This window comes from Pseudophryne corroboree, chromosome 6 (genome assembly GCF_028390025.1).
Source record: "Pseudophryne corroboree isolate aPseCor3 chromosome 6, aPseCor3.hap2, whole genome shotgun sequence".
NCBI classification, from domain to species: Eukaryota; Metazoa; Chordata; class Amphibia; order Anura; family Myobatrachidae; genus Pseudophryne; species Pseudophryne corroboree.
In genome coordinates this window covers 309,826,055-309,852,419 of record NC_086449.1, presented here as the reverse complement: position 1 = coordinate 309,852,419, position 26,365 = coordinate 309,826,055, and the positions used below count along the sequence as shown (strand labels likewise).

Sequence of the window (26,365 nt, the reverse complement as noted above, 5' to 3'; positions counted from 1 at the left end):
CTCAGACATCCCAACCCAGAATTGCCCTTCATTGTTGAGGTTGATGCCTCGGAGGTTGGAGTGGGGGCTATCCTATCTCAAAAGGATCCGGAGTCTCTGGAACTACATCCTTGTGCCTTCATGTCCAGGAAATTCTCATCCGCTGAATTCAACTACGATGTTGGTAACCGGGAGTTACTGGCTATTAAATGGGCTTTCGAGGAGTGGAGACATTGGCTTGAGGGAGCAACACATACCATTTCAGTATTGACTGACCACAAAAATCTTCAGTACATCGAATCAGCTAAGCGGCTGAATGCCCGGCAGGCTCGTTGGGCTTTATTTTTTACTCGTTTCAAGTTTATTATCACATTTAGGCCAGGTTCCAAGAATACCAAGGCGGATGCCCTGTCACGCAGTTTTCTTCCAGTTCATAATAACAGTCCTGTTACTCCCATACTTCCGTCTTCAGTCATTTGGGCAGGCCTCACACAAGATTTATTTACCCAGTTAAAGCAGCTTCAACATCAAGCTCCTGGAAATACTCCTGCTGGTCGTCTTTACGTCCCTGAGTTTTTGAGAGCTACTGTTTTGACTGAATTTCATGATAGCAAAGTTGCCGGGCATCCGGGGATCTCTAAGACTTTGGAATTAGTCTCCCGCTCAGTATGGTGGCCTGGTCTTTCTAAAGACATTAAGGAGTTTGTTTTTTATTGTCGGGTCTGTGCACAGCATAAGGTTCCCCGTTCCTTGCCTATCGGGCAACTTATGCCCTTAAATGTTCCTCTCAGGCCATGGTCTCATATTTCCATGGATTTTGTGGTAGACCTCCCTCTGTCAGCCGGATTCCGAGTCATATGGGTGGTAGTGGACCGTTTTAGCAAGATGGCTCATTTCATTGCTCTTCCCCGACTGCCATCTGCCCAGGGATTGGTTGTTTTGTTTCTCCGCCATGTTTTCAGACTTCATGGGTTGCCCACTGATATTGTTTCTGATCGGGGTCCACAATTCATTGCACAATTCTGGAAGTCCTTTTGTGCCTCATTAAAGATGAAATTGTCTTTAACATCCGGTTACCATCCCCAATCCAACGGGCAGACCGAGCGAGTTAATCAATCATTAAAACAGTATTTGCGTTTGTACTCAGCCAAACTCCAGAATGATTGGTCCGAGTTTCTTCCTTTGGCGGAGTTTGCTTACAATAATTCTTGTCATTCCTCCACTAATGTGTCTCCATTCTTTTCAGTTTTTGGTTTTCACCCCAGAGCTAATTCTTTTTTTCAACATTCTTCTGTTTCCTCGCTAACCTTAACCTCTCATCTCAGAGTTATTTGGAAAAAAGTGCACCTTGCCCTCAGAAAAGCGGCATTTCGAGAGAAAATTTTTTCGGACAGGCTCCGACGTCCTTGCACTTTTAAGGTGGGAGACAGGGTATGGTTGTCGACTCGTTACATTAGACTTCGACAAACCTCAGCTAGATTGGGCCCCAAATTTATTGGACCATTTCATATTATTAAAAAAATCAACCCAGTTGCTTTCCGGTTACGTTTACCAAGAGCTCTCCGGATCGGAAATACGTTCCATTGCTCCCTGTTGAAACCATACGTTTCTTCCAGTAGATTTCCTCGGAAGATCTCTCAGGGGAAATCACCAGTAGATGTACAGGGACAACAGGAGTTCTTGGTGGAGAAGGTTCTCGATTCCAAATTGTCCCGGGGTCGGCTTTATTTTCTGGTGCACTGGAGAGGCTATGGTCCAGAGGAAAGGTCTTGGGTCCTGGATAAGGATCTCCATGCCCCGAGGCTCAAGAGGGCATTTTTTTGGGAAATTCCTCGGAAACCTGGCTTTAGGGGTTCCTTGACCCCTCCTCAAGGGGGGGGTACTGTTAGGCGCCGGGCTCCGCTCGTCGGTGCGGCCCGGCGCCTAGCAACCAGGGACGCCGTGCGCGTACAGCCGCCGGCTCCCTGGCAATGCTAGACGCCGGGCGCACGGAGCCGCACGGACCCTAGCAACGGGGACGCCACTGGCGGACCGCGTTCCCCGTTGCTGGGTCCATTTAAATTAGTAAGGGCACCTGTTTCCTGGCCGTGCAGCAAGGCAGCTGCATGGCATTCATGCAATCAGCACTGGCAGCAGTTGATTGGAGGGCTTCGGTTTATATGCTCTTGCAGTGCCTCACACAGACGCCGGTAATAGCTTCCTGCATGCTGTATCTGTTTGCTGAGAGTGTTTCCAGTCCTGCTGTATCCGGTCGTTCCTGTCCTCAGTTGTCCTGCACTCGGAAGTCGTCATCTGTTCCTAGAGTCCTGACTGAGCACCGTTAAACATCCAGTGGTGTTCGTGAGTCGCGGCGTAGCCGTGTGTTGCGGCTTGGCCGCTTTATTACTTATTATTTATTATTTGTGTTTCGGAGCTTTTGCGGAGGATTCCGCTCCCACAGATCCACTCTGGTATCCAGCGGTGCTGGGTAGGAGTAATGGACTAGTGGATTTTGGTTGTCCTTTTATCTGGCGGTTTTTCCGCGCATACTTCAAGTTTGGTTAGTTAGCTTGTTGCCCTTGGCCTGTTGTAGTCAGAGGTCCTCTTGTCATCATCCTGCCTCGGATTTCCCTTTGTCTCTCACTAAGACCGGGGGGCACCGGAGTTGGGCAGACATAATCCGCCTTTCAAACGTGGCTGCCATGGGCTCAAGAAACCATAGTCTCGCAAGGGATTTCCGATAGCACGGGTGAGACAATAGAGTTAGGGCGCCAGGGGCAACTTGTCTTTCCTGCTCCCGTAACCAGCATTCCCTTCCAGTACTCTGGCCATTGTCATAAGATCTCCTCCGGTCAGGAGTACTGGAATCATAACATCTACATTGTATACCTGTGGTGTTTTTTTTTTCTTTCTTCATACTAGTTTAGCAGTCTGCTGACACTGTCCACCAGGTCCGTTATACACACAGTATATTATATTTATATATAAGCACTAAGCAGCAGTACGGTAGGCCACGGCTGTACCTACCTCTGTGTCGTCAGTGCACTCGTCGTCCATAAGTATAAGTAATACTATACTATCCATCCATCTACATTGTGTACCTGTGGTGGTTTTTTTTTCTTTCTTCATACTAGTTTAGCAGTCTGCTGACACTGTCCACCAGGTCCGTTATACAGTATATTATATTTATATATAAGCACTAAGCAGCAGTACGGTAGGCCACGGCTGTACCTACCTCTGTGTCGTCAGTGCACTCGTCGTCCATAAGTATAAGTAATACTATACTATCAATCCATCTACATTGTATACCTGTGGTGGTTTTTTTTTCTTTCTTCATACTAGTTTAGCAGTCTGCTGACACTGTCCACCAGGTTAGTTATACAGTATATTATATTTATATATAAGCACTAAGCAGCAGTACAGTAGGCCACGGCTGTACCTACCTCTGTGTCGTTACTCGTCGTCCATAAGTATAAGTAATACTATACTATCCTTCCATCTACATTGTATACCTGTGGTGTTTTTTTTTTCTTTCTTCATACTAGTTTAGCAGTCTGCTGACACTGTCCACCAGGTCCGTTATACACACAGTATATTATATTTATATATAAGCACTAAGCAGCAGTACGGTAGGCCACGGCTGTACCTACCTCTGTGTCGTCAGTGCACTCGTCGTCCATAAGTATAAGTAATACTATACTATCCATCAATCTACATTGTATACCTGTGGTGGTTTTTTTTTTTCTTTCTTCATACTAGTTTAGCAGTCTGCTGACACTGTCCACCAGGTCCGTTATACAGTATATTATATTTATATATAAGCACTAAGCAGCAGTACGGTAGGCCACGGCTGTACCTACCTCTGTGTCGTCACTCGTCGTCCATAAGTATAAGTAATACTATACTATCCATCCATCTACATTGTATACCTGTGGTGTTTTTTTTTTCTTTCTTAATACTAGTTTAGCAGTCTGCTGACACTGTCCACCAGGTCCGTTATACACACAGTATATTATATTTATATATAAGCACTAAGCAGCAGTACGGTAGGCCACGGCTGTACCTACCTCTGTGTCATCAGTGCACTCGTCGTCCATAAGTATAAGTAATACTATACTATCCATCCATCTACATTGTATACCTGTGGTGGTTTTTTTTTCTTTCTTCATACTAGTTTAGCAGTCTGCTGACACTGTCCACCAGGTCCGTTATACAGTATATTATATTTATATATAAGCACTAAGCAGCAGTACGGTAGGCCACGGCAGTACCTACCTCTGTGTCGTCAGTGCACTCGTCGTCCATAAGTATAAGTAATACTATACTATCCATCCATCTACATTGTATACCTGTGGTGGTTTTTTTTTCTTTCTTCATACTAGTTTAGCAGTCTGCTGACACTGTCCACCAGGTCCGTTATACAGTATATTATATTTATATATAAGCACTAAGCAGCAGTACGGTAGGCCACGGCTGTACCTACCTCTGTGTCGTCACTCGTCGTCCATAAGTATAAGTAATACTATACTATCCGCCCATCTACATTGTATACCTGTGGTGGTTTTTTTTTCTTTCTTCATACTAGTTTAGCAGTCTGCTGCTGACACTGTCCACCAGGTCCGTTATACAGTATATTATATTTATATATAAGCACTAAGCAGCAGTACGGTAGGCCACGGCTGTACCTACCTCTGTGTCGTCACTCGTCGTCCATAAGTATAAGTAATACTATACTATCCATCCATCTACATTGTATACCTGTGGTGGCTTTTAGTTGTGCGCAAAATATGGAGAACAAAAATGTGGAGGTTAAAAAAATAGGGAAAGATCAAGATCCACTTCCACCTCGTGCTGAAGCTGCTGCCACTAGTCATGGCCGAGACGATGAAATGCCATCAACGTCGTCTGCCAAGGCCGATGCCCAATGTCATAGTACAGAGCATGTAAAATCCAAAACACAAAAGATCAGTAAAAAAATGACCCAAAAAATCAAAATTAAAAGCGTCTGAGGAGAAGCGTAAACTTGCCAATATGCCATTTATGACACGGAGTGGCAAGGAACGGCTGAGGCCCTGGCCTATGTTCATGGCTAGTGGTTCAGCTTCACATGAGGATGGAAGCACTCATCCTCTCGCTAGAAAAAAGAAAAGACTTGCGGCAAAAGCACAGCAAAGAACTGTGCGTTCTTCGAAATCCCAAAGGAGAGTCCAATTGTGTCGGTTGCGATGCCTGACCTTCCCAACACTGGACGGGAAGAGCTTGCGCCTTCCACCATTTGCACGCCCCCTGCAAGTGTTGAAAGGAGCACCCGCAGTCCAGTTCCTGATAGTGAAATTAAAGATGTCAGTGTTGAAGTACACCAGGATGAGGATATGGGTGTTGCTGGCGCTGGGGAGGAAATTGACAAGGAGGATTCTGATGGTGAGGTGGTTTGTTTAAGTCAGGCACCCGGGGAGACACCTGTTGTCCGTGGGAGGAATATGGCCATTGACATGCCTGGTGAAAATACCAAAAAAATCAGCTCTTCAGTGTGGAAGTATTTCAACAGAAATGCGGACAACAGCTGTTAAGCCGTGTGTTGCCTTTGTCAAGCTGTAATAAGTAGGGGTAAGGACGTTAACCACCTCGGAACATCCTCCCTTATACGTCACCTGCAGCGCATTCATAATAAGTCAGTGACAAGTTCAAAAACGTTGGGCGACAGCGGAAGCAGTCCACTGACCAGTAAATCCCTTCCTCTTGTAACCAAGCTCGCGCAAACCACACCACCAACTCCCTCAGTGTCAATTTCCTCCTTACCCAGGAAAGCCAATAGTCCTGCAGGCCATGTCACTGGCAAGTCTGACGAGTCCTCTCCTGCCTGGGATTCCTCCGATGCATCCTTGAGTGTAACGCCTACAGCTGCTGGCGCTGCTGTTGTTGCTGCTGGGAGTCGATCGTCATCCCAGAGGGGAAGTCGGAAGACCACTTGTACTACTTCCAGTAAGCAATTGACTGTCCAACAGTCCTTTGCGAGGAAGATGAAATATCACAGCAGTCATCCTGTTGCAAAGCGGATAACTGAGGCCTTGACAACTATGTTGGTGTTAGACGTGCGTCCGGTATCTGCCGTTAGTTCACAGGGAACTAGACAATTTCTTGAGGTAGTGTGCCCCCGTTACCAAATACCATCTAGGTTCCACTTCTCTAGGCAGGCGATACCGAGAATGTACACGGACGTCAGAAAAAGACTCACCAGTGTCCTAAAAAATGCAGTTGTACCCAATGTCCACTTAACCACGGACATGTGGACAATTGGAGCAGGGCAGACTCAGGACTACATGACTGTGACAGCCCACTGGGTAGATGTATTGCCTCCCGCTGCAAGAACAGCAGCGACGGCACCAGTTGCAGCATCTCGCAAACGCCAACTCGTTCCTAGGCAGGCTACGCTTTGTATCACCGCTTTCCAGAATAGGCACACAGCTGAAAACCTCTTACAGCAACTGAAGATCATCGCAGAATGGCTTACCCCAATTGGACTCTCCTGGGGATTTGTGACATCGGACAATGCCAGCAATATTGTGAGTGCATTACATCTGGGCAAATTCCAGCACGTCCCATGTTTTGCACATACCTTGAATTTGGTGGTGCAGAATTATTTAAAAAACGACAGGGGCGTGCAAGAGATGCTGTCGGTGGCCAGAAGAATTGCGGGACACTTTCGGCGTACAGGCACCGCGTACCGAAGACTGGAGCACCACCAAAAACACCTGAACCTGCCCTGCCATCATCTGAAGCAAGAGGTGGTAACGAGGTGGAATTCAACCCTCTATATGCTTCAGAGGATGGAGGAGCAGCAAAAGGCCATTCAAGCCTATACATCTGGCCATGATATAGGCAAAGGAGGTGGAATGCACCTGTCTCAAGCGCAGTGGAGAATGATTTCAACGTTGTGCAAGGTTCTGCAACCTTTTGAACTTGCCACACGTGAAGTCAGTTCAGACACTGCCAGCCTGAGTCAGGTCATTCCCCTCATCAGGCTTTTGCAGAAGAAGCTGGAGGCATTGAAGGAGGAGCTAAAACAGAGCGATTCCGCTAGGCATGTGGGACTTGTGGATGGAGCCCTTCATTCGCTTAACCAGGATTCACGTGTGGTCAATCTGTTGAAATCAGAGCACTGCATTTTGGCCACCGTGCTCGATCCTAGATTTAAAACCTACCTTGGATCTCTCTTTACGGCAGACACAAGTCTGCAGAGGTTCAAAGACCTGCTGGTGACAAAATTGTCAAGTCAAGCGGAACGCGACCCGTCAACATCTCCTCCTTCACATTCTCCCGCAACTGGGGGTGCGAGGAAAAGGCTACGAATTCCGAGCCCACCCGCTGGCGGTGATGCAGGGCAGTCTGGAGCGACTGCTGATGCTGACATCTGGTCCGGACTGAAGGACCTGTCAACGATTACTGACAAGTCGTCTACTGTCACTGCATATGATTCTCTCACCATTGAAAGAATGGTGGAGGATTATATGAGTGACCGCATGCAAGTAGGCACGTCAGACAGTCCGTACGTATACTGGCAGGAAAAAGAGGCAATTTGGAGGCCCTTGCACAAACTGGCTTTATTCTACCTAAGTTGCCCTCCCTCCAGTGTGTACTCCGAAAGAGTGTTTAGTGCCGCCGCTCACCTTGTCAGCAATCGGCGTACGAGGTTACTTCCAGATGTGGAGAAGATGATGTTCATTAAAATGAATTATAATCAATTCCTCCATGGAGACATTCACCAGCAGCAATTGCCTCCAGAAAGTACACGAGGACCTGAGATGGTGGATTCCAGTGGGGACGAATTAATAATCTGTGAGGAGGGGGATGTACACAGTGAAAGGGGTGATGAATCGGACGATGATGATGAGGTGGACATCTTGCCTCCGTAGAGCCAGTTTGTGCAAGGAGAGATTGATAGCTTCTTTTTTGGTGGGGGCCCAAACCAACCAGTCATTTCAGTCACAGTCGTGTGGCAGACCCTGTCGCTGAAATGATGGGTTCGTTAAAGTGTGCATGTCCTGTTTTTACAACATAAGGGTGGGTGGGAGGGCCCAAGGACAATTCCATCTTGCACCTCTTTTTTCTTTAATTTTTCTTTGCGTCATGTGCTGTTTGTGGAGTATTTTTTTGAAGGGCCATCCTGCGTGACACTGCAGTGCCACTCCTAGATGGGCCAGGTGTTTGTGTCGGCCACTAGGGTCGCTTAGCTTAGTCACACAGCTACCTCATTGCGCCTCTTTTTTTCTTTGCGTCATGTGCTATTTGGGGAGTATTTTTTTGAAGGGCCATCCTGCGTGACACTGCAGTGCCACTCCTAGATGGGCCAGGTGTTTGTGTCGGCCACTAGGGTCGCTTAGCTTAGCCATCCAGCGACCTCGGTGCAAATTTTAGGACTAAAAATAATATTGTGAGGTGTGAGGTGTTCAGAATAGACTGAACATTAGTGGAAATTATGGTTATTGAGGTTAATAATACTATGGGATCAAAATGACCCCCAAATTCTATGATTTAAGCTGTTTTTTAGGGTCTTTTGAAAAAAACACCCGAATCCAAAACACACCCGAATCCGACAAAAAAAATTCGGTGAGGTTTTGCCAAAACGTGTCCGAACCCAAAACACGGCCACAGAACCGAACCCAAAACCAAAACCCAAAACCCGAAAAATTTCAGGTGCACATCACTAATATATATATATATATATATATATATATATATTTATGTGTGTGTGTGTGTGTGTGTGTGTGTGTTTCATAGCTACAAGGGGAATCAAAGTGACAATAACTTACACGTGTACAGATTGATACAAACAAGTTAGCAAATTCACATAAATGTTTTTTTCAAAAATGTCCCCCCAATTTAATTTTTTTTTTATTATCAAATGTTAGAGTATTCTTATTTACCATTTTATATATTTGTCACATAAATTCATTAAGGTACAAAACTGGTTGAACAGGCTAATTAACATCTCAACACATGTGGCCATGAGTTCCCTGGCTTTTTGTTTCACTCTCACACACACTACGGAACTGGCTCTTATTAGCATACAGATGTGTAATTATACATTGTGGCTGCATTGCATACGCAACGTGAGTAGCGGGAGCATACGCATAAAGGATGGCGTGGTTGGCCTACTTATACAGGAATATCATGGCCTCTTCTCCTTTGTCTTATCATAATTTTTCTATTTTGTACATACGTTTGCAATGCAGCCACAATGTATAAGGACACATCTGTGTGAGAGTGCACCTGCCTACTATTGAAGTTTATGGGTGCCAGCTAGCGATGCGTAAGGGGTGGCATGCCGCACTGTGTTTGCATTGCAGTCCCGCTACAAAACTCTACTATATGCAGCAACACTGTAGTGGGACACATCTGTATGAATATATATATAATCAGTTCAAAGATACTTGTACATGGCACAATAGCTTTTTTCAATTTGTTTTTCGGGCTATCTAATATGATCTGACCAACCTAGGCAAGTAGTTATTATTGAGCCCAAATCCATATTTAAACCATAGTAACATTTGTTTTCTTTATAAGATATATTTAACTGAAAAATGCAGTATTCAATCATTTATAATAAGCAATGCACAATTGCTTATATTCAGAAGTTCAGAATAAAGACACTGATTTTGTTATGCGCAGTAATGTATAATCTATAATGTATTAGCAAAATTGTCTATTGTTTTTTCTTTTGGGTAACTAAAACATTATTACTGTACTGTACATTGTTGTTGTTTTTGGTTTTTGTTTTAACTAAATTAAGCAGGATTAAGTTTATAATTAGCAAGCAATTATTTTCTGCATTCAGAAAGTTATTGTTTAATGGATTGTTTATTTTATGTTCTGTGATCTATCTCCCAGAAGTGAAAAGCTACAGTACTTCAAACCAATACAGTTTGTTTACAGAATCCATGGCAGAAGGCAGGAGTTGTGAGCTTCATTCATGAAAATGTTCTGGTAGCATACATTTGTGGTCAAAACATTATGCTTACAGTATGTGTTCAGTATTCAGGCCTTTATTTATCTATCTACAGTATATGTGGCAATAACAATGATTTTATGCAGCCTTTTATTGCAGTGATCATTTTTTTTATTATCACTACAATTGGGAAAAGAATATTGCTGGCAAGTCTTTGGTTGATCTGCATGTGCATGACTAGCTTTGCTGGTTGACACTTTTGCAGTGCAACTGATACAGTATCCCTGACTTTGGCTCATACCAGTGGCGTATCTATAATGGGTGCAGGGTGTGCGGTGCAGGGGGGCCTGCACTGCACCTCCTGCACCCATGACTTCTATACTCACTTTTATGGGGTCCCATGTCGCCAAGCAGCAGCACTGCACAAATCACTGGGAAAATAGAGTGGCGGCCATTTTACTGGCATTTTTGCATGTGCAATAGGAAAATCACTGAGAAAATGGCTGCCACAACATTTTCCTGGAGACACAGTGTCAGAGTCTACTAATGTACACTAGAGCCCTGCCAGCTAGAGAGTTGGGGAGCCCGGATGGAGGCACACTGGCCCACTCCTCTATTAATGCGCCATTGGCTCATACTGCCCTCATACTCATCTCCCCTCAGATCTCCCCTCGTACTTGTAGCAGTCAGCTGCATTTCCCCTCTGACTGCTGATGGGGTCAGGGCCGGGAGCTTCTCTTAATTAAACCCTGCCCTCTTGGGCTTAATTAATATTTCAATTATAATCCTTTCTGAAGAACTGGTTTAGTTAAATAAATAAAACAGTTTTGCAATAGATACAGTATATTCTGCTATTGTTATCCTGAGATTGCAAAAGTGAAAGGAGATCAGTGGTGGTACACGTGCAGCTGCTGTCCTTATTAAATAGGCTCCCCAGCTTTTGATAAATAGGAAGAACGGATGTTCTCCCATTTATAAATATGCCATTATTTTTTTTTTTTAAATAACATTCTGTGTTATCATACAAGGCCATATTATTATGCAATTCTTGATGTTTCAAATGATTCATTATACATGTACAGATGTGTCTGCATACATCTAACCTCAATATGACACGCAGCATTAGATGCCTGGCGCGAGTGAGCTGACAGGTCCCATATAACTCCGCCAGCGTTGTGCATCTTTTTGCCAAAAATGCATCTTAGTCATAACGCGATGTGGCTAGAATGCACCAAGGCTGATTAATTTGTTATACAACATTAGTATATCTGTGTGTGTCTGTATACGAGGCACAGAACTTGGCATAGAAATAAGCCCCGGCCTCTGCATCGTAGAACACTGTATGCAGATACAGAGACTCAGTTGCACACAGATATTCAAGTGCCATATTTTAGCGTTAACAGATTCTCATGAGACTTGTTGCTCCGAGAGGGTCTGTTTGGCGTGACTGCAGCAATTATGTATTAGGAAACATATGTATGGTAGTATGATGGCCCCAATGTTAATGATTAATGTACTTGCCTGGCAAACAAGGATTTAAGGTAGATTAATGGTTCTCAAACTCAGTCATTAGGACCCCAAACAGGTCACATTTTCCAGGTCACTTACATACCTCCCAACATCCAAATGTTTGAAGTCGGTACCCCTCGCACGGCGTTGCTGAAAATGGGGCATGACTTTGTGTGAATGCCGCAATCGCAAGCCACGCCTCCCATTTTTCATCACAATGGGGGCCAGGCCAGCGCTCAGTGAGCTGCTGGCCATTGCCCCAGTCCCTCTTGCTTCACTGGAATAAAGGCAGCCTCTATTCACCACTGTTCTGCCCTGAACTAAGCAGAGCAGAGAGTGATAGGGAGCCTCCCAGCCCCTCCCACCCCCCACCCCCCTACTGCGAGACACTGTGGCACACTGTGAGCTGTGGGAGGGACAGTGGGACAGACCCAAAGAAACTGGACTGTCCCACGAAAATCAGGACAGTTGGGAGGTATGCACTTAGCAGGAGCACAGTTGTACTGATTACTCACTGACATATTTTAAAAAATCCTCAGGTGGAGCTAATTATTTCATTTGTGATTCTGTGAGGAGACCTGGAAAACAGGCACTGTTTGGGTTCCTGAGGACCAAGTTTGGGAACCTATGACTTAAGATGGATATACACTATAAGATTATCTGTCCAATCTGGCTGGTTAAAAATTAAATGGATTTAAACAATTTGTCTGAGTGATCATTTTTGTCTGTTTTCCAGTGTTTGGGAGCAAACGGCCTTTTGTCATTTGCTCCCATACGTTAACAGATTTTCATTCCAACTAGAAAGATTGGACAGATATAATGTGTATCCAGCTTTAGATAATTATGTCTATGAAAAGAAAACATTAAATTAAAACTAAAGTTGTTTTTTGGGTTTTGTTTTTGTCAATTTGGAAGAGTATTGTTTACTTGCATTTAAAGTGTGTCTTCCATTAAATATAATTATGCTACAATTTTTTTGTACTGGTGGACTTTTCTCCTGATACCAAAGCTTTGCAAATACATTTTATGTAAAGGGGAGGTGGGTTTCATTATTCCCAAACAGAAATTCTCTTCTTCCATGATACTCACCAGCTGTAGACCGTCAGCAGAAACCATCTGCATGCAGCACATCGCTGTAGCCAAAGCACAGACAATTGTAGAGATAATATTCAGAGCACACACACTGAACAACAAGTCCTGTGAAAAGATGCAAAGAAAACCATCAGGTTTTTATCTTGAAATGCATGTGACAGGACTGCAAACATCTTTAATTGGTTTGATAATAGCGGCTGTCACTTGCTATCTATGCAGTGTGGGATTAATTAGTTTGCACTGTCGTTTATTTAGATCTTAACCCCTTAGCACTGAATTTTATTCAGGGTACAAATGTGCTGTATCACACTGTAATTCTGTGCCGGCCAACATGACCTGATACCACAATGACATGTTCCTGTTCTTTCTGTATCTAAACAGCAATGGGCTAAAAGGGCTGTATCAATCACTTTATATGTCATTACCACATATACATATATACATGGGACTTATATATATATATATAGAAAGAGAGAGAGAGAGATGCCCACAAGCTTCAAAGAATGTTCCAGACGTTGATGTACTTCCTGTTTCCTGTACCACACCCTCAACACAATGTCATGATGTCATGTGTTCAGAACTGGGGCTGGCACGGGACATAAAATCACCTTATTACCCTGCTCTGGCAATGGTACGTTAAGTTTACAGGACAACAAGATACACTCTGAAAATGTACTTCCATTCTGCATCGGCCCCTCTGTTGGAATTAGTGTATCATAGTATAGGAGGTATATAAGAATTTGAGACAATAGACCCTAAAGAAGCAAACAAAAAAAACACATAAAATAGATCAAAGAAACCTTTGCCCTGAGTGACAGAGGGAGGTGGTTGCCAGACTTACGGCTACCTCAAATGTTAGTATGACAGGAAAGGCTCTGCCTCGCCTGCCTCACCTCACCGCACGTCACTGCTGCCTGATGGCAACTGCTGTTGCTTCCTGATCACAGTGACTGCAGCAGGAGAGGCACTGGTGAATCTATAATGGGTGCAAAGTGTGCAGTGCACACGGGTTCCTGGGTCCAGGGTGCCCCAAATCACACACCCTGCACACACATGTCTTTTATACTACAGTACCTCCAGCGGCAGCAGCCACAGCACTGAAAAATCACTGCAAAAATGGCCATTGCGGCCCATTTTCCCGGCATTTGGCCCATGCGTAGTAGAGAAATCACCAGTAAAATGGCCACTGAGCTATTTTTCCAGAGACCTGCGCATGTACAGTGCCAGAGTCTATTAGCGCTCAGAGCACACTTCAACACTACTGGCTAGAGGAGAGGGGAGGGGGCACACATGGACACAGCACATTGGGATAAGGGGTTATTGCTTCAATGGAGATGGAAGATGGATATAGCAATCTAAAAATGACGTAACATTTTATGGGACTACAATGTGAAAGCATAACTTTCTGGAGCTTCTGTCTGATAGCTAACACCATGTATAGAAGCTATGGGCTTCTTATTGTTAGAACTCCTGGGTCATAAACCTGGAAGTCAATTCTTCTCCAGAACCGCTCTATAGTAGAAGAGCAGGTACTGTAAGTATTCATACATACCAGGCTTAAAAAATTCCGGAATGCATGCGAGCATGGACTGGATCTATAGTTGATCTCGCCCTAAAGGAGATAATTAGTGGGTTCATGTGCAAATATGGAATTATTTGATGATGTTCGGGCTGAGCTGAGTGTTTGTCCCGGGTAACAGAAAGCCTAGATACATCCCTGCCTTAATACATGGTCAGGGCCAAAGAGAGCAATGAAGGGCACAGGTGATGGAGAAGACATGGCCAAGTTCTATAGATGTTGCCACACCAGCTTGAATAAAGAGATCAATAAAAATTACTTCTGCACAGCAGTGCTTACCACGGGAATGGGGGTTGGGTGGGGGGGGGGGGGGTGAGTAGGACATGCCTAGGGCACCAGCACCTGAAGTGGTGCCACTGAGGTAGACAGCATAGTAATAAGGCAGCTGCTCCCGCACTTCCCAGCTGCTTTCTGTTTGGCAGAAACTGGAGACGTGTCACAATCTAACATGTCTGATGCAGCACAGCCAACAACAGTAATGCTCGATGCCAGCCCCCTATCATCTCTGAATGGTAGCTGCTCCCTCCCCTTGGACCAGCTGCCAATCTGCTGCTGTCTTTCTATTACTTCTCCCCTCCTTATGCTCCCTTCCTCTTAAGACTTTTCCCATTCTAGCTCATCTGCTCCTATGCCTGATTCCACCCTAGCCAGCTCCGTGGGGTGAACCTGGAAATATGAAGAGCCCACAGAACCTCCTGCTGCAAGCAAAGTTATGTATCTGTGGGGGAAGGGTGCTTTTTAGTTATATATGGGAGATGGGGTTTATTAGTATTATATGGGGGTGTATTAATGTTATCTTGTGGGGGTTGTATAATTATATTGTGTGGGTCGGAGGTCAGCCCCCATTAATAAAGATTCCTTTAATTGCGCAGATGTATCATTGGTGAGTCGCCAGGACAGGGGACCCCGATGGGAGCTCACTGACGAATGCTGGCTGAGAAAGGGAGGGCATCACCATCTATTTCTTCCGTGTGTGGCTGAATCTTTAAGCTTTGTACCATTCTACAAGAGACTACCATAAAATGTCATGCGAATGGTTTACCATTAACTCTAAAGCTTGGTAATATTAGCCATTAGCCTACCAGTAAAGGGGGGGGGGGGGGGGGGGGACTGCTATAATGCTAGTTATAATTCTTACTAGTTTCCTCCAGTGACTATTTCCTGACTGCCAAGTATAGTGCACACCTGCCTTTCCTGCCGTGATAGGCTATAGACTAGCAATGGAAAAAAACAAAACAATTAGCATTCCACTTTTAAGGTATGAATTAAGAAACATCATTACTGGGAAAGATCAGCTAATCAACTTTAAGTATAATGTTGATAGTTTCCACGGTGATGTTAATCAGTGTTCAGCTTTCTAACAAAACAGCATGTGCTCAGTTTACATCTTTTCTAAACCAAGTAGGAAATGTATATTGCGTGTCTGACTTGTGTTTTTTTATTTTAAAACAATCTTGTGCTTACATATTTGCAGTACTTAAAGTGGTCCTAGAGAGGAGGTGGAACTCACCTCCCCCCCCCCCACACACACACACACACACACACCACAGCCGTGAAATAAAGCGATTGCGTAGTGTTCACTCTAGGTGTCTTTCACAGGGCGCTGCGCCCTGCCCCTTTTTTAGACACCTGAATGCCGCCCTGCCCATTTGTGTGCGCCCTCCCGCCCCGCACTTTGCTGCCCGCCGGACCCCGCCAAGCCACCGGACACATTACTGCAGTAATCCAGTGTGCTTAATCACAGTCACACTGTCTCCCTGCATGAGAGACAGAGACCTCCGCGGCCCGCCCCGTCTGTACCGCCCCATCTGTCCCGCCCACCTCGTCCGTCCCGCCCGCCCACCTCGTCCGTCCTTAGTTGTCAGCCGCCGCATCTCCCCTCCTCTGCGAGAGACAGGAGGGCTGGGTTTGCCTCTCCCGCCGAGGCAAACCCAGCCCTCCCTCCTCTCTGTGTGCATGGCCAGACACCCGCGGGCAGCCCCCATCTCCCACCAGCCAGTGCCACTGGCCAGCGTACCCATCTACCGGAGTGTGACCCTCAGCTGCCAGAGTGTGAGTAAGTAGATACACACAAAGTAATGAACATGTATTTTAATGCATTGCCATATCCTGCCCCCACCCCCTGCATGTGACCCCATTTACCCCCAGCCTTTGTGTGTGGCACACTTTACCCCCCTCACCCTGGTTTGTGCGCCCCCCCCCCCGTGTGTGTGACACCTTGTGCCCTCCTGCCCCCCCAACCCCCTGTGTGTGGCCCCACTACCCCTTGTCTTATGTGTGTGCGGAACCATCTACCCCCCCCCCCCTCCTCCTCCAATGTGTCTCAGTGCTTTCTACCTGGTGCAATGTTTCTCAGTGCTCTCTACCTGGTGCAATGTTTCTCGGTGCTCTCTACCTGGTGCAATGTTTCTCAGTGCTCTCTACCTGGTGCAATGTTTCTCAGTGCTCTCTACCTGGTGCAATGTTTCTCGGTGCTCTCTACCTGGTGCAATGTTTCTCGGTGCTCTCTACCTGGTGCAATGTTTCTCAGTGCTCTCTACCTGGTGCAATGTTTCTCGGTGCTCTCTACCTGGTGCAATGTTTCTCAGTGCTCTCTACCTGGTGCAATGTTTCTCGGTGCTCTCTACCTGGTGCAGTGTGTCTCAGTGCTCTCTACCTGGTGCAGTGTGTCTCAGTGCTCTCTACCTGGTGCAGTGTGTCTCAGTGCTCTCTACCTGGTGCAGTGTGTCTCAGTGCTCTCTACCTGGCGCAATGTGTATAACGTGCTCTGCCTGGCGCAAAGTGTAGAATGTGCTCTGCCTGGCGCAATATGTATAACGTGCTCTACCTGTCGCAGTGTGTATAGGAGGTTCTACCTGGTGCAGTGTGTATTAGCTGCACTATTGTGTGGTGTAATGTGAATTGCCACTATTATGTGGCCATGCCCCTAACCCCACGAAAAACAACGCCCCTAAATTTTCGCCTTTGGCGCGCACTGCCCATTCTTTATCATGTGGGAATGGGAGGACCAAGCATTATAGTATGTACCTAATTTTGCCCTTCTAATTGAAAAATGTGCCCTCCCGAACGAAAAATGTGCCCTCCCGAATGAAAAATGTGCCCTACCCGTGATCAGCACCCTGCCCTAAAAAATTCCTAGAGTGAACACTAATTGCGTGTGCCTGCGGTGCGTGCCACAAAAGGGACGTGGTCTCAAAAAGAAAGGGGCGTGGTCACCCAATAGTATACCCAATTCAAATTATGCCGCACAGTAGCACAATCTTATCAACATTACACCATATATTAGTGCCCCTTATACACAAAGCCCACAGTAGTAGCTCCTCAAATACACATAATGCCCACAGCAATAGTGCCCCTTATACAATGCCCTCAGTAGTAGTGCCCCTTATGTCCCCAGGAGTGATCGCCTTGACTTGGTATCGCCAGTACCATGCATTCTTTATAGTCCCAGCTGGGTGGGCTGTCTTAACTCTCCTCTGTGAGAGGGGAATTCCCAATAATCATCTCACCCCTTTTAACCCCTTTGAGGGAGGAATTTAAAAAAAATCCCTTCTTAGTGGGTGCCTACGTCACAAAAGCAAGCTACTGTCCAAATGTCAAGTTTCTAGTCATTATGGTTCAGGAGATTGTGTGATGAGTCACTGGTATTTGCCTTTTATATATATAGATTAATGGCAACATCCTGCCATACCTAAATAGGATGTGTACATCAGATTGCATCACTGTAACCTGACCATTTCTGTTCCACTTCAAATTGAGAGGGATGGGACCTACAGTATTTATTAACATTACTTTTTACAACAAAAAAAAATGTGAAAAAGTGTATTTTCGCACCCTTTTCACATTATTTAGTATTACTTAAATACATTAAAGGGTTTTTGGAGCAGTTTTCGTGAAAAACTGCTCCAAAACCTTTCATTCACTTTTTTAAATAATCAGATCGCATTTCCCATACTTATAATTATTATAATTATTGATACAGGTTGAGTATCCCATATCCAAATATTCCGAAATACGGAATATTCCGAAATACTGACTTTTTTGAGTGAGAGTGAGATAGTGAAACCTTTGTTTTTTGATGGCTCTATGTACACACACTTTGTTTAATACACAAAGTTATTAAAAATATTGTATTAAATGACCTTCAGGCTGTGTGTGTGTGTATAAGGTGTATAAGGTGTATGTGAAACATAAATGAATTGTGTGACTGTACACACACTTTGTTTAATGCACAAAGTTATAAAAAATATTGGCTAAAACTACCTTCAGGCTGTGTGTACAGGATGTATATGTAACATTAATGCATTCTGTGCTTAGATTTAGGTCCCATCACCATGATATCTCATTATGGTATGCATTTATTAAAAAATACGGAAAAATCCGATATCCAAAATAACTCTGGTCCCAAGCATTTTGGATAAGGGATACTCAACCTGTACATCCATGTGATGTATACAATAATTGCATTGCTTGTTTGGGTGATTTTATAACATCCCTTTCTCATTTGAGGAAACGGATGGTGATAAACTGGCCCTTCAGTGTAAAGAGATAAGTAAGAACACATTGTAATTGTGTATTTAGTGTCAACAGCTCTGTTCTTTTATCATTATCTACAGTACAGTGTTTCCCAACCATGGCCCTTAAGCACATTATACACAATACCATAAACCTACTAGCACAAATGATTATAATGTGGTTGTATATATATATATATATATATATATATATATATATATATATATATAAAAAAATGAGTGGATCTATTATTAATCAATAAAACAAATAATTTTATTGGTTCAGTTGCGACAGATCCTAGAAAATTATCTGCACAAGTTTCAATTGGAAAAACAGCTGGAAATAAATATAAAGGGTCACGCTAGAGGACCAATTAAATCACAAAAATGCCAGTGGTTCCAAATTAATAAAAAAGCAAAATTACTAGACAGTCTAGTCTATTACTGTCTAGTAATTTTGCTTTTAAATGTTTTATCTGTGTACAGATACAATACATTTATTCATTTGGAACCCTTAAGCACATTAACAGTCCAGGTTTTAAGGATAGCCATACCTAAGAACAGATGACTTAATAACTACCTCAGTTATTTTGGTTTAACAATCTATGCTCAAGCATGGATTTCACAAAAACTTGTTAGGTGTATATTCAATTAGTGCCGAATTTTCTGACAGTCGGAAAATCAGCACTAATTCGACCACAGTGTATTGAACAGCAGGTTCAATTCGCCCATTTCTTAACCCATTTTCGGCCATGCCTTTTCGTTTTGCTCTTTTGTTTTATTGGCATGGGCGAAAAATAACCCAAAAACTGACGAAAACATCCACTAATTCGACAAAACACGTGTATCGGTGGCAAATTGGCAGATCCATGTGGTTTTAGCCCGTGCAGATTTTTCGACCAGGTCGAAAAAACAACACTAATTTAATACCCCCCTATGTGTGCCTTGAAGACGGAGGTTTAGAAACACTTATCTAACTCATCAATTATGACACTAAGGTGCTGATGTATTAAGCCTGGAGAAGTGATAAAGTGGAAGGCGATAACGCACCTGCTGGTCATCTCCTGTCATCCTTGAAAAGTGATAAATTGCACGTGATAAAGTAAAAACCAATCAGCTCATCACTGTCATTTTTCAAACCCAGCCTGTGACATGGCAGTTAGGAGCTGATTGGCTGGTACTTTATCACTGTGAAATGTATCACTTTTCAAGGCTTAGTACATCTCGTCCTACTTTTCAAGTCTTATTCTCTCCTCTTACAGCTCTGCTCTTTTCTCGCCAAGCAATCCTTTTTCCAATTACTCATCTCTTCTCAGTCCTCCAGTCCACACCGTCTCTTTGAAACTTTCAACACTCTTCTTCGCCCCCCCTCCTCCCCTCCCATCCTCCCTCACTGCCACTACCTCCTTCTTTATCTCCAAAATTGAGGAAATCTGACACGATATCTCCTCCCGTCACTCCTCTGCTGCCCCCCTGCCCCCATCATCCCTCCCCTACATCTGTCCCACCCTGTCCTTCTTTTGCCCCACTACAAACAAGGAAGTCCATTCCCTCATCTTATCCTCCTTCCCCCCTGAACCTGCCCCTTGGACCCCCTCTCCTCTCATCCTCTCTGCTCCCTCTCCCTTACTGCCTGCTCGGGTGGTCTTCTGTTTGCCGGCGGTCGGGCTCCCGGCGCTCAGTATACCGGCGCCGGGAGCCCGACAGCCGGCATACCGACAATTATTTTCCCTCGTGGGGGTCCACGACCCCCATAGAGGGAGAATAAAATAGTGTGGCGCGCGTAGCGCGCCACCGTGCCCGTAGCGTGGCGAGCGCAGCGAGCCCGCAAGGGGCTCATTTGCGCTCGCCAAGCTGTCGGTAAGCCGGCGGTCGGGCTCCCGGCGCCGGGATGCTGGTCGCCGGGAGCCCGACCGCCGGCCAGCCGTAGTGAACCCGCCTGCTCCCACCTTGCTCAAGTGTTCAACCTATCACTCACTACCGGCATCTTTCCTTCACCATTCAAACATGCTCTGGTCTCACCTATTCTAAAAAACAACAACCTCGACCCTTCATTGCCCACTAGCTACCGCCCTATCTCTCTTCTCCCATTCGCCTCCAAACTACTTGAATGACTGGTTTACAGCCATCTCACCAACTACCTCTCTGACAACTCCATCCTTTATCCACTACAATCTGGCTTTTGCCCACTCCACTCCACTGAGACTGCCCTGTTGAAAGTCACCAATAACCTGCTTTCGGCCAAATCCAGGGCCACTTCTCTCTGCTTATCCTTCTGGACCTCTATGCAGCATTCGACAATCTCTCCTCCTCCGCACACTCCAAAACATTGGCCTCCCTAGCACTGTCCTTTACTGGTTTATTTATTTTTCTCTTACGTCCTAGAGGATGCTGGGGTCCATTTTAGTACCATGGGGTATAGATGGTTCCGCAGGAGCCTTCGGCACTTTAAGACTTTTCAACACTGTGAACTGGCTCCTCCCTCTATGCCCCTCCTCCAGACCTCAGTTTAGAAAATGTGCCCGGGAGACTGGCTGCACATCAGTGAAGCTCTACTGAGTTTGACTGAAAAAGACTTTGTTAGGTTTTTTATTTTACAGTGAACATGCTGGCAACAGCTTCCCTGCTTCGTGGGACTTAGGGGGGGAAGTAGGAACCAACTTCTCAGTTAGTTTAATGGCTCTGCTTCTGCTGACAGGACACCATTAGCTCCTGATGGGTACTGAACACAGCCCTTGCCTGGCTGCTGCTCACTCCCACAGCACTGCCGCCACCCCCTAACAGAGCTAGAAGTCAGAAGGCTAGTGAGTATTAACTGGAGACCTGCAGAGAGGGGCCCTCCGGTCATCATGGCGGCATTAAGGTACCAGCGCAGCGCGGGATGCTGTGCAGCAACATGTCTCTCAGCACAGGGTGCAGAGCGCTCTGAGGGACATGATAAATCCTTACTCTCACTGGCAAAATGTACATACATGTAAGCCGCTGATGTACACTACCCCCGCCAGTATAAATATTACTGTGGCTGAACCGTGCCATTATAGGGGGCGGGCTTCACATCAGAATTGCTTGTAACACTCATTTGGAGCTATTTTCTCCTCACAGAGACGCCGGAGCGCTGATCCTACAGGCTGCTTCTCCTCATACATCGCTGATACAAGTACCAGGGTGTTATAGAAGGGGAGGAGAGCACATAATTTATTGAAGTCTGCGGGCTTCACATTGGCTAAAGGGGGTCATTCCGAGTTGTTCGCTCGCTAGCTGCTTTTAGCAGCATTGCACATGCTAGGCCGCCGCCCTCTGGGAGTGTATCTTAGCTTAGCAGAATAGCAAACGAAAGATTAGCAGAACTGCTAATAAATAATTCTTAGCAGTTTCTGAGTAGCTCCAGACCTACTCGCAGATTGCGATCAGCTCAGTCCGTTTAGTTCCTGGTTGACGTCACAAACACGCCCTGCGTTCGGCCAGCCACTCCCACGTTTCTCCAGACACTCCCGCGTTTTTACCTGACATGCCTGCGTTTTTTAGCACACTCCCGGAAAACGCTCAGTTACCACCCAGAAACGTCCCTTTCCTGTCAATCATTCACCGATCAGCAGTGCGACTGAAAAACGCGGCAGGATCTACAGCAAAACTGCTAAGTTTTTAGTTAAATAACTAAGCGCATGCGCCCTGCGTGCCTTGTGCATGCGCAATTTGCAACAAATCGCAGCATAGCGAACAACTCGGAATGACCCCCAAAAAGCGCTGTTTTGGTATATATGTATATTCATTGTATGTAATACATATAGGGCGCGTGGTGTGGACTGACAATCCCCTCTGGGTCTCTCTAACAGACTTTAGGTAGATCTGTCCCCAATAGCTCCCCTGTGTGTGTGAGTGGTGTGACTGTACACGTGTGTAACAGGTCTAGAGAAATTTCTTCCCCAGAGGAAACCATTTTGGAGGCACAAGAGTGTTCTGAGCCTCTGTGGGTGTGAAAGCTGCAGAGAAATATGTAAATTCTCTGAGTCTGAACAACAGACAAAGCAAGACAGTCTGTGGAGGATGCTCTGTTTGCTGATTCAACCACGTCACCCACTCAGGACCCCTCCTGTTCCCAGAAAAGGTATCTGACCCAAATTATGCAAAGGGACACTGACACAGATTCCGACACTGAAGTCGACACTTGAGATTTGAGGGGGGTAGATCCCAAACTGGCTAAGAGCATTCAATGTATGATAGTCACTATAAAAGAGGTGTTGGAATTTCCTGACACAACACCTCCACCTGAGGAAAAAGATTATTTTTAATTAAATAAAAAACAAGTGGTGACTTTTCCTCCATCTAAGGATTGCGTACCCTTTCCCTGAAGAGGATAGGCGTAAGTGGGAGTCACCCCCAATGATAGACACCTCAGTCTCTAGGTTCTCAAAGAAAATCGTTTAACTGCCCCAGGGTCAACTTCATTAAAAGAACCTGCTGACCGCAAATTAGAGATGATTTTAAAGTCCATCTATGTTGCTACAGGTACTTTACTCAGGCCTGCGATTGCTTCTGCGTGGGTAGGTAACGCAGTGGAAAAGTGGGCAGATAATTTAATTGTTAATATTGACACGGTCGATAAAGATGATATGCTGCAAATTCTAGGTCATATCAAAGATTCTGCAGGTTACTTGGTTGAGGCTATGAAGGACATAGGCTTACTGGGCTCAATGGCCTCTACTATGGTGATTTCAGCCGCAGGGCGCTCTGGATCCGCCAATGGAATGCTGATGCTGAATCCAAAATAAATATTGGGCTTTCCACTACAATGGTGAGGCCCTCTTTGGAAACTAGATGCCATGATATCAACTACTACATCTGGCAAGTCAGCATTTCTGCCGTCGGCAGCTACACCGGCTAAAAAAAAAAAGTATATCATTCTCATACTATGCAGTCCTTTCGGTACAACAAGTACAAAAAGGCTAAGAGTACCCCTTTTGTAACAGGAAAAGGGAGAGGAAAAGGTAGAAAATCTACAACACCGTCAAGCTCCTAGGAACAGAAGTCAGCAACTACTTCTGCAAAAGCCACAGCATGACGCTGGGGCTCCTCTGTGGGAGTGCGATCGGGTGGGGGCACGTCTTTTATATTTCAGCCAGGTCTGGCTTCACTCAGACCTGGATCCTTGGATATTACAGATAGTATCCCAAGGTTACAGGTTGGAATTTCAAGACCTTCCCCCATGCCGATTTTTTCAAATCAGCCTTGCCAGTTTCTGCTCAGGATGGCACAAATGTCCTGAACGCAATACACAAATTATGTCAAGACAAAATAATTGCCTTGGTTCCTGCCGAACAAAGAAACCAAGGTTTTTATTCAAGCCTGTTTGTGGTGCCAAAGCCGGATAGCTCGGTCAGATTGATTTTAAACCTAAAATCTCTGAATCTTTATTCGAAAAGGTTCAAATTCAAGATGGAATCCTTCAGAGCAGTAATTTCCAGCTTGGAAGAAAAGGAATTTCTGGTGTCGGTGGAAATTAAGGATGCTTACTTGCATGTCCCCATTTACCCGCCACATCAAGCATACCTGTGGTTTGCGGTTCAAGATTGCCACTACCAATTCCAGACATTACCGTTCGGCTCTTCACAGCTCCGAGAATATTCACCAAGGTGATGGCGGAGATGATGGTTCTACTTCGCAAACAAGGAGTCAACATAATTCCATAATTGGACGATCTCCTCATAAAAGCGAGATCCAGGGACAAGCTACTCCAGAACATAGCATTGTTCCCGAAGGTGCTTCAACAGCACGGTTGGATCATCAACTTTCCAAAATTGCAGTTCGAACCGACAATGAGATTATCATTTTTGGGAATGATACTGGACACCGAGATACAGAGAGTATTTCTACCAGTGGAAAAGGGTCAGGACATCCAGAGCATGGTCAAACAACGTTTGAGACCAAGAACAGTATCAATTCATCAGTGCATTCGCCTGTTGGGGAAAATGGGAGCAGCTTACGAGGCGCTACAATATGGCCGTTTCCATGCCAGGGTCTTCCAGTGGGACCTACTGGACAAGTGGTCAGAGTCACATCTCCACATGCATCAAAGGATAATCTTGTCAGCGAAAGCCAGAATTTCGCTCCTGTGGTGGCTACAAATTTCTCACCTCCTGGAGGGACACAGGTTCGGGATTCAGGCCTGGATACTGGTGACCATGGATGCAAGTCTCCAAGGATGGGGAGCAGTCACGCAAGGCGAAAGCTTCCAAGGAAGAGGGTCAAGTTAAGAAACTCGCCTTCACATAAACATTCTGGAGTTGAGAGCTGTGTACAACAGTCTTCATCAAACGGCACACCTTCTTCAAGGTCGTCCCATACAGATCCAGTCAGACAATGTAATGGCAGTAACTTACATAAACCGTCGAGGCGGACCAAAAAGCAGAGCAACAATGGCAGAGGTGACAAAGATACTCCTGTGGGAAGAAAGACATGCAAAAGCTCTGTTGGCAATTTTCATTCCGGGAGTGGACAACTGGGAAGCAGACTTCCTCAGCAGACACGATTTTCATCCAGGAGAATGGGGCCTCCACCAAGAAGTCTTTGCGGAGGTAGCAAGTTGTTGGGGTGTTCCTCATGTGGATATGATGGCATCACGCCGCAACAAGAAGCTTCAGAAATATTGTTCCAGGTCAAGAGACCCACAAGCAATAGCGATAGATGCACTGGTGACCCAGTGGGTGTTTCGGTCGGTGTATCTGTTCCCTCCACTTCCACTTACTCCAAAGGTTCTCAAGATCATCAGAAGAACAGGAGTTCGAGCAATACTCAGTGCTCCGGACTGACCAAGGAGTGCTTGGTATTCAGATCTTCAAGAGTTATTAATGGAAGATCCTCGGCCTCTTCCTCTTCGCGAGGACCTGTTTCAGCAGGGGCCATTAGTTTATCAGGATTTACCGCGGTTGCGTTTGATGGCATGGCTGTTGAGCACCAGATCCTAGCCCGTAAGGGTATTCCCAATTAAGTCATTCCCACACTTTTTCTGGCCAGGAAAGGGGTAACGTCCAAACATTACCATTGTATTTGGAGAAAATATGTATCTTGGTGTGAATCCAAGAAGTCTCCTGTGGTGGAGTTTAAATTAGGACGTCTTCTCCTATTTCTATAGGCAGGTGTAGATGCTAGATTGAGATTAGGATCTATCAAGGTTCAGATTTTGGCCTTGTTATTTTTCTTTCAGAAACAATTGACTTCTCTTCCTGAGGTCCAGACGTTCGTGAAAGGGGTTCTGCGCATCCAACCTCCCTTTGTGCCTCCTGTGGCACCATGGGATCTTAATGTGGTGTTGCAGTTCCTTAAATCGGACTGTTTTGAGCCTCTGCAAGAGGTGGAGTTAAAGTTCTCACCTGAAAAGTGGTCATGCTGTTGGCCTTGGCTTCAGGCAGACGAGTGTCTGAGTTAGGAGCTCTGTCACAGAGTCCTTATTTGATATTTCATGAACATAGGGCTGAACTGAGAACACGTTAGCACTTTCTTCTGAAGATTGTGTCTTCTTTTTATATAAACCAACCAATGGTGGTGCCAGTAGCTTCTGACACCTCAGCCGTCTCAAGGTCCTTGGATGTTGTCAGAGCGCTGAGGACTTATGTTGCAAGAACGGCTCAGATAAGGAAAACAGAATCTCTGTTTGTCCTCTATGACCCCAACAAGATTGGGGGTCCTGCTTCTAAGCAGACTATTGCGTGCTGGATCAGGGGTAACATTCAGCACGCTCATTCCACGGCAGGATTACCGTTACCGATTTCG

General features: G+C 45.3%; 1 protein-coding gene across 1 annotated transcript in view; it reads right to left on the bottom strand.

Moving 5' to 3' along the window:
- Nucleotides 1–26,365, bottom strand: part of ENTREP2 (endosomal transmembrane epsin interactor 2) — a 1,280,798-nt gene that overhangs the window by 382,588 nt on the left and 871,845 nt on the right. Inside the window, exon 5 of the mRNA XM_063926232.1 lies at nt 12,503–12,610. Within this exon, the coding sequence (XP_063782302.1) occupies nt 12,503–12,610 (108 nt within the window). The remainder of the gene's footprint in view (nt 1–12,502; nt 12,611–26,365) is intronic.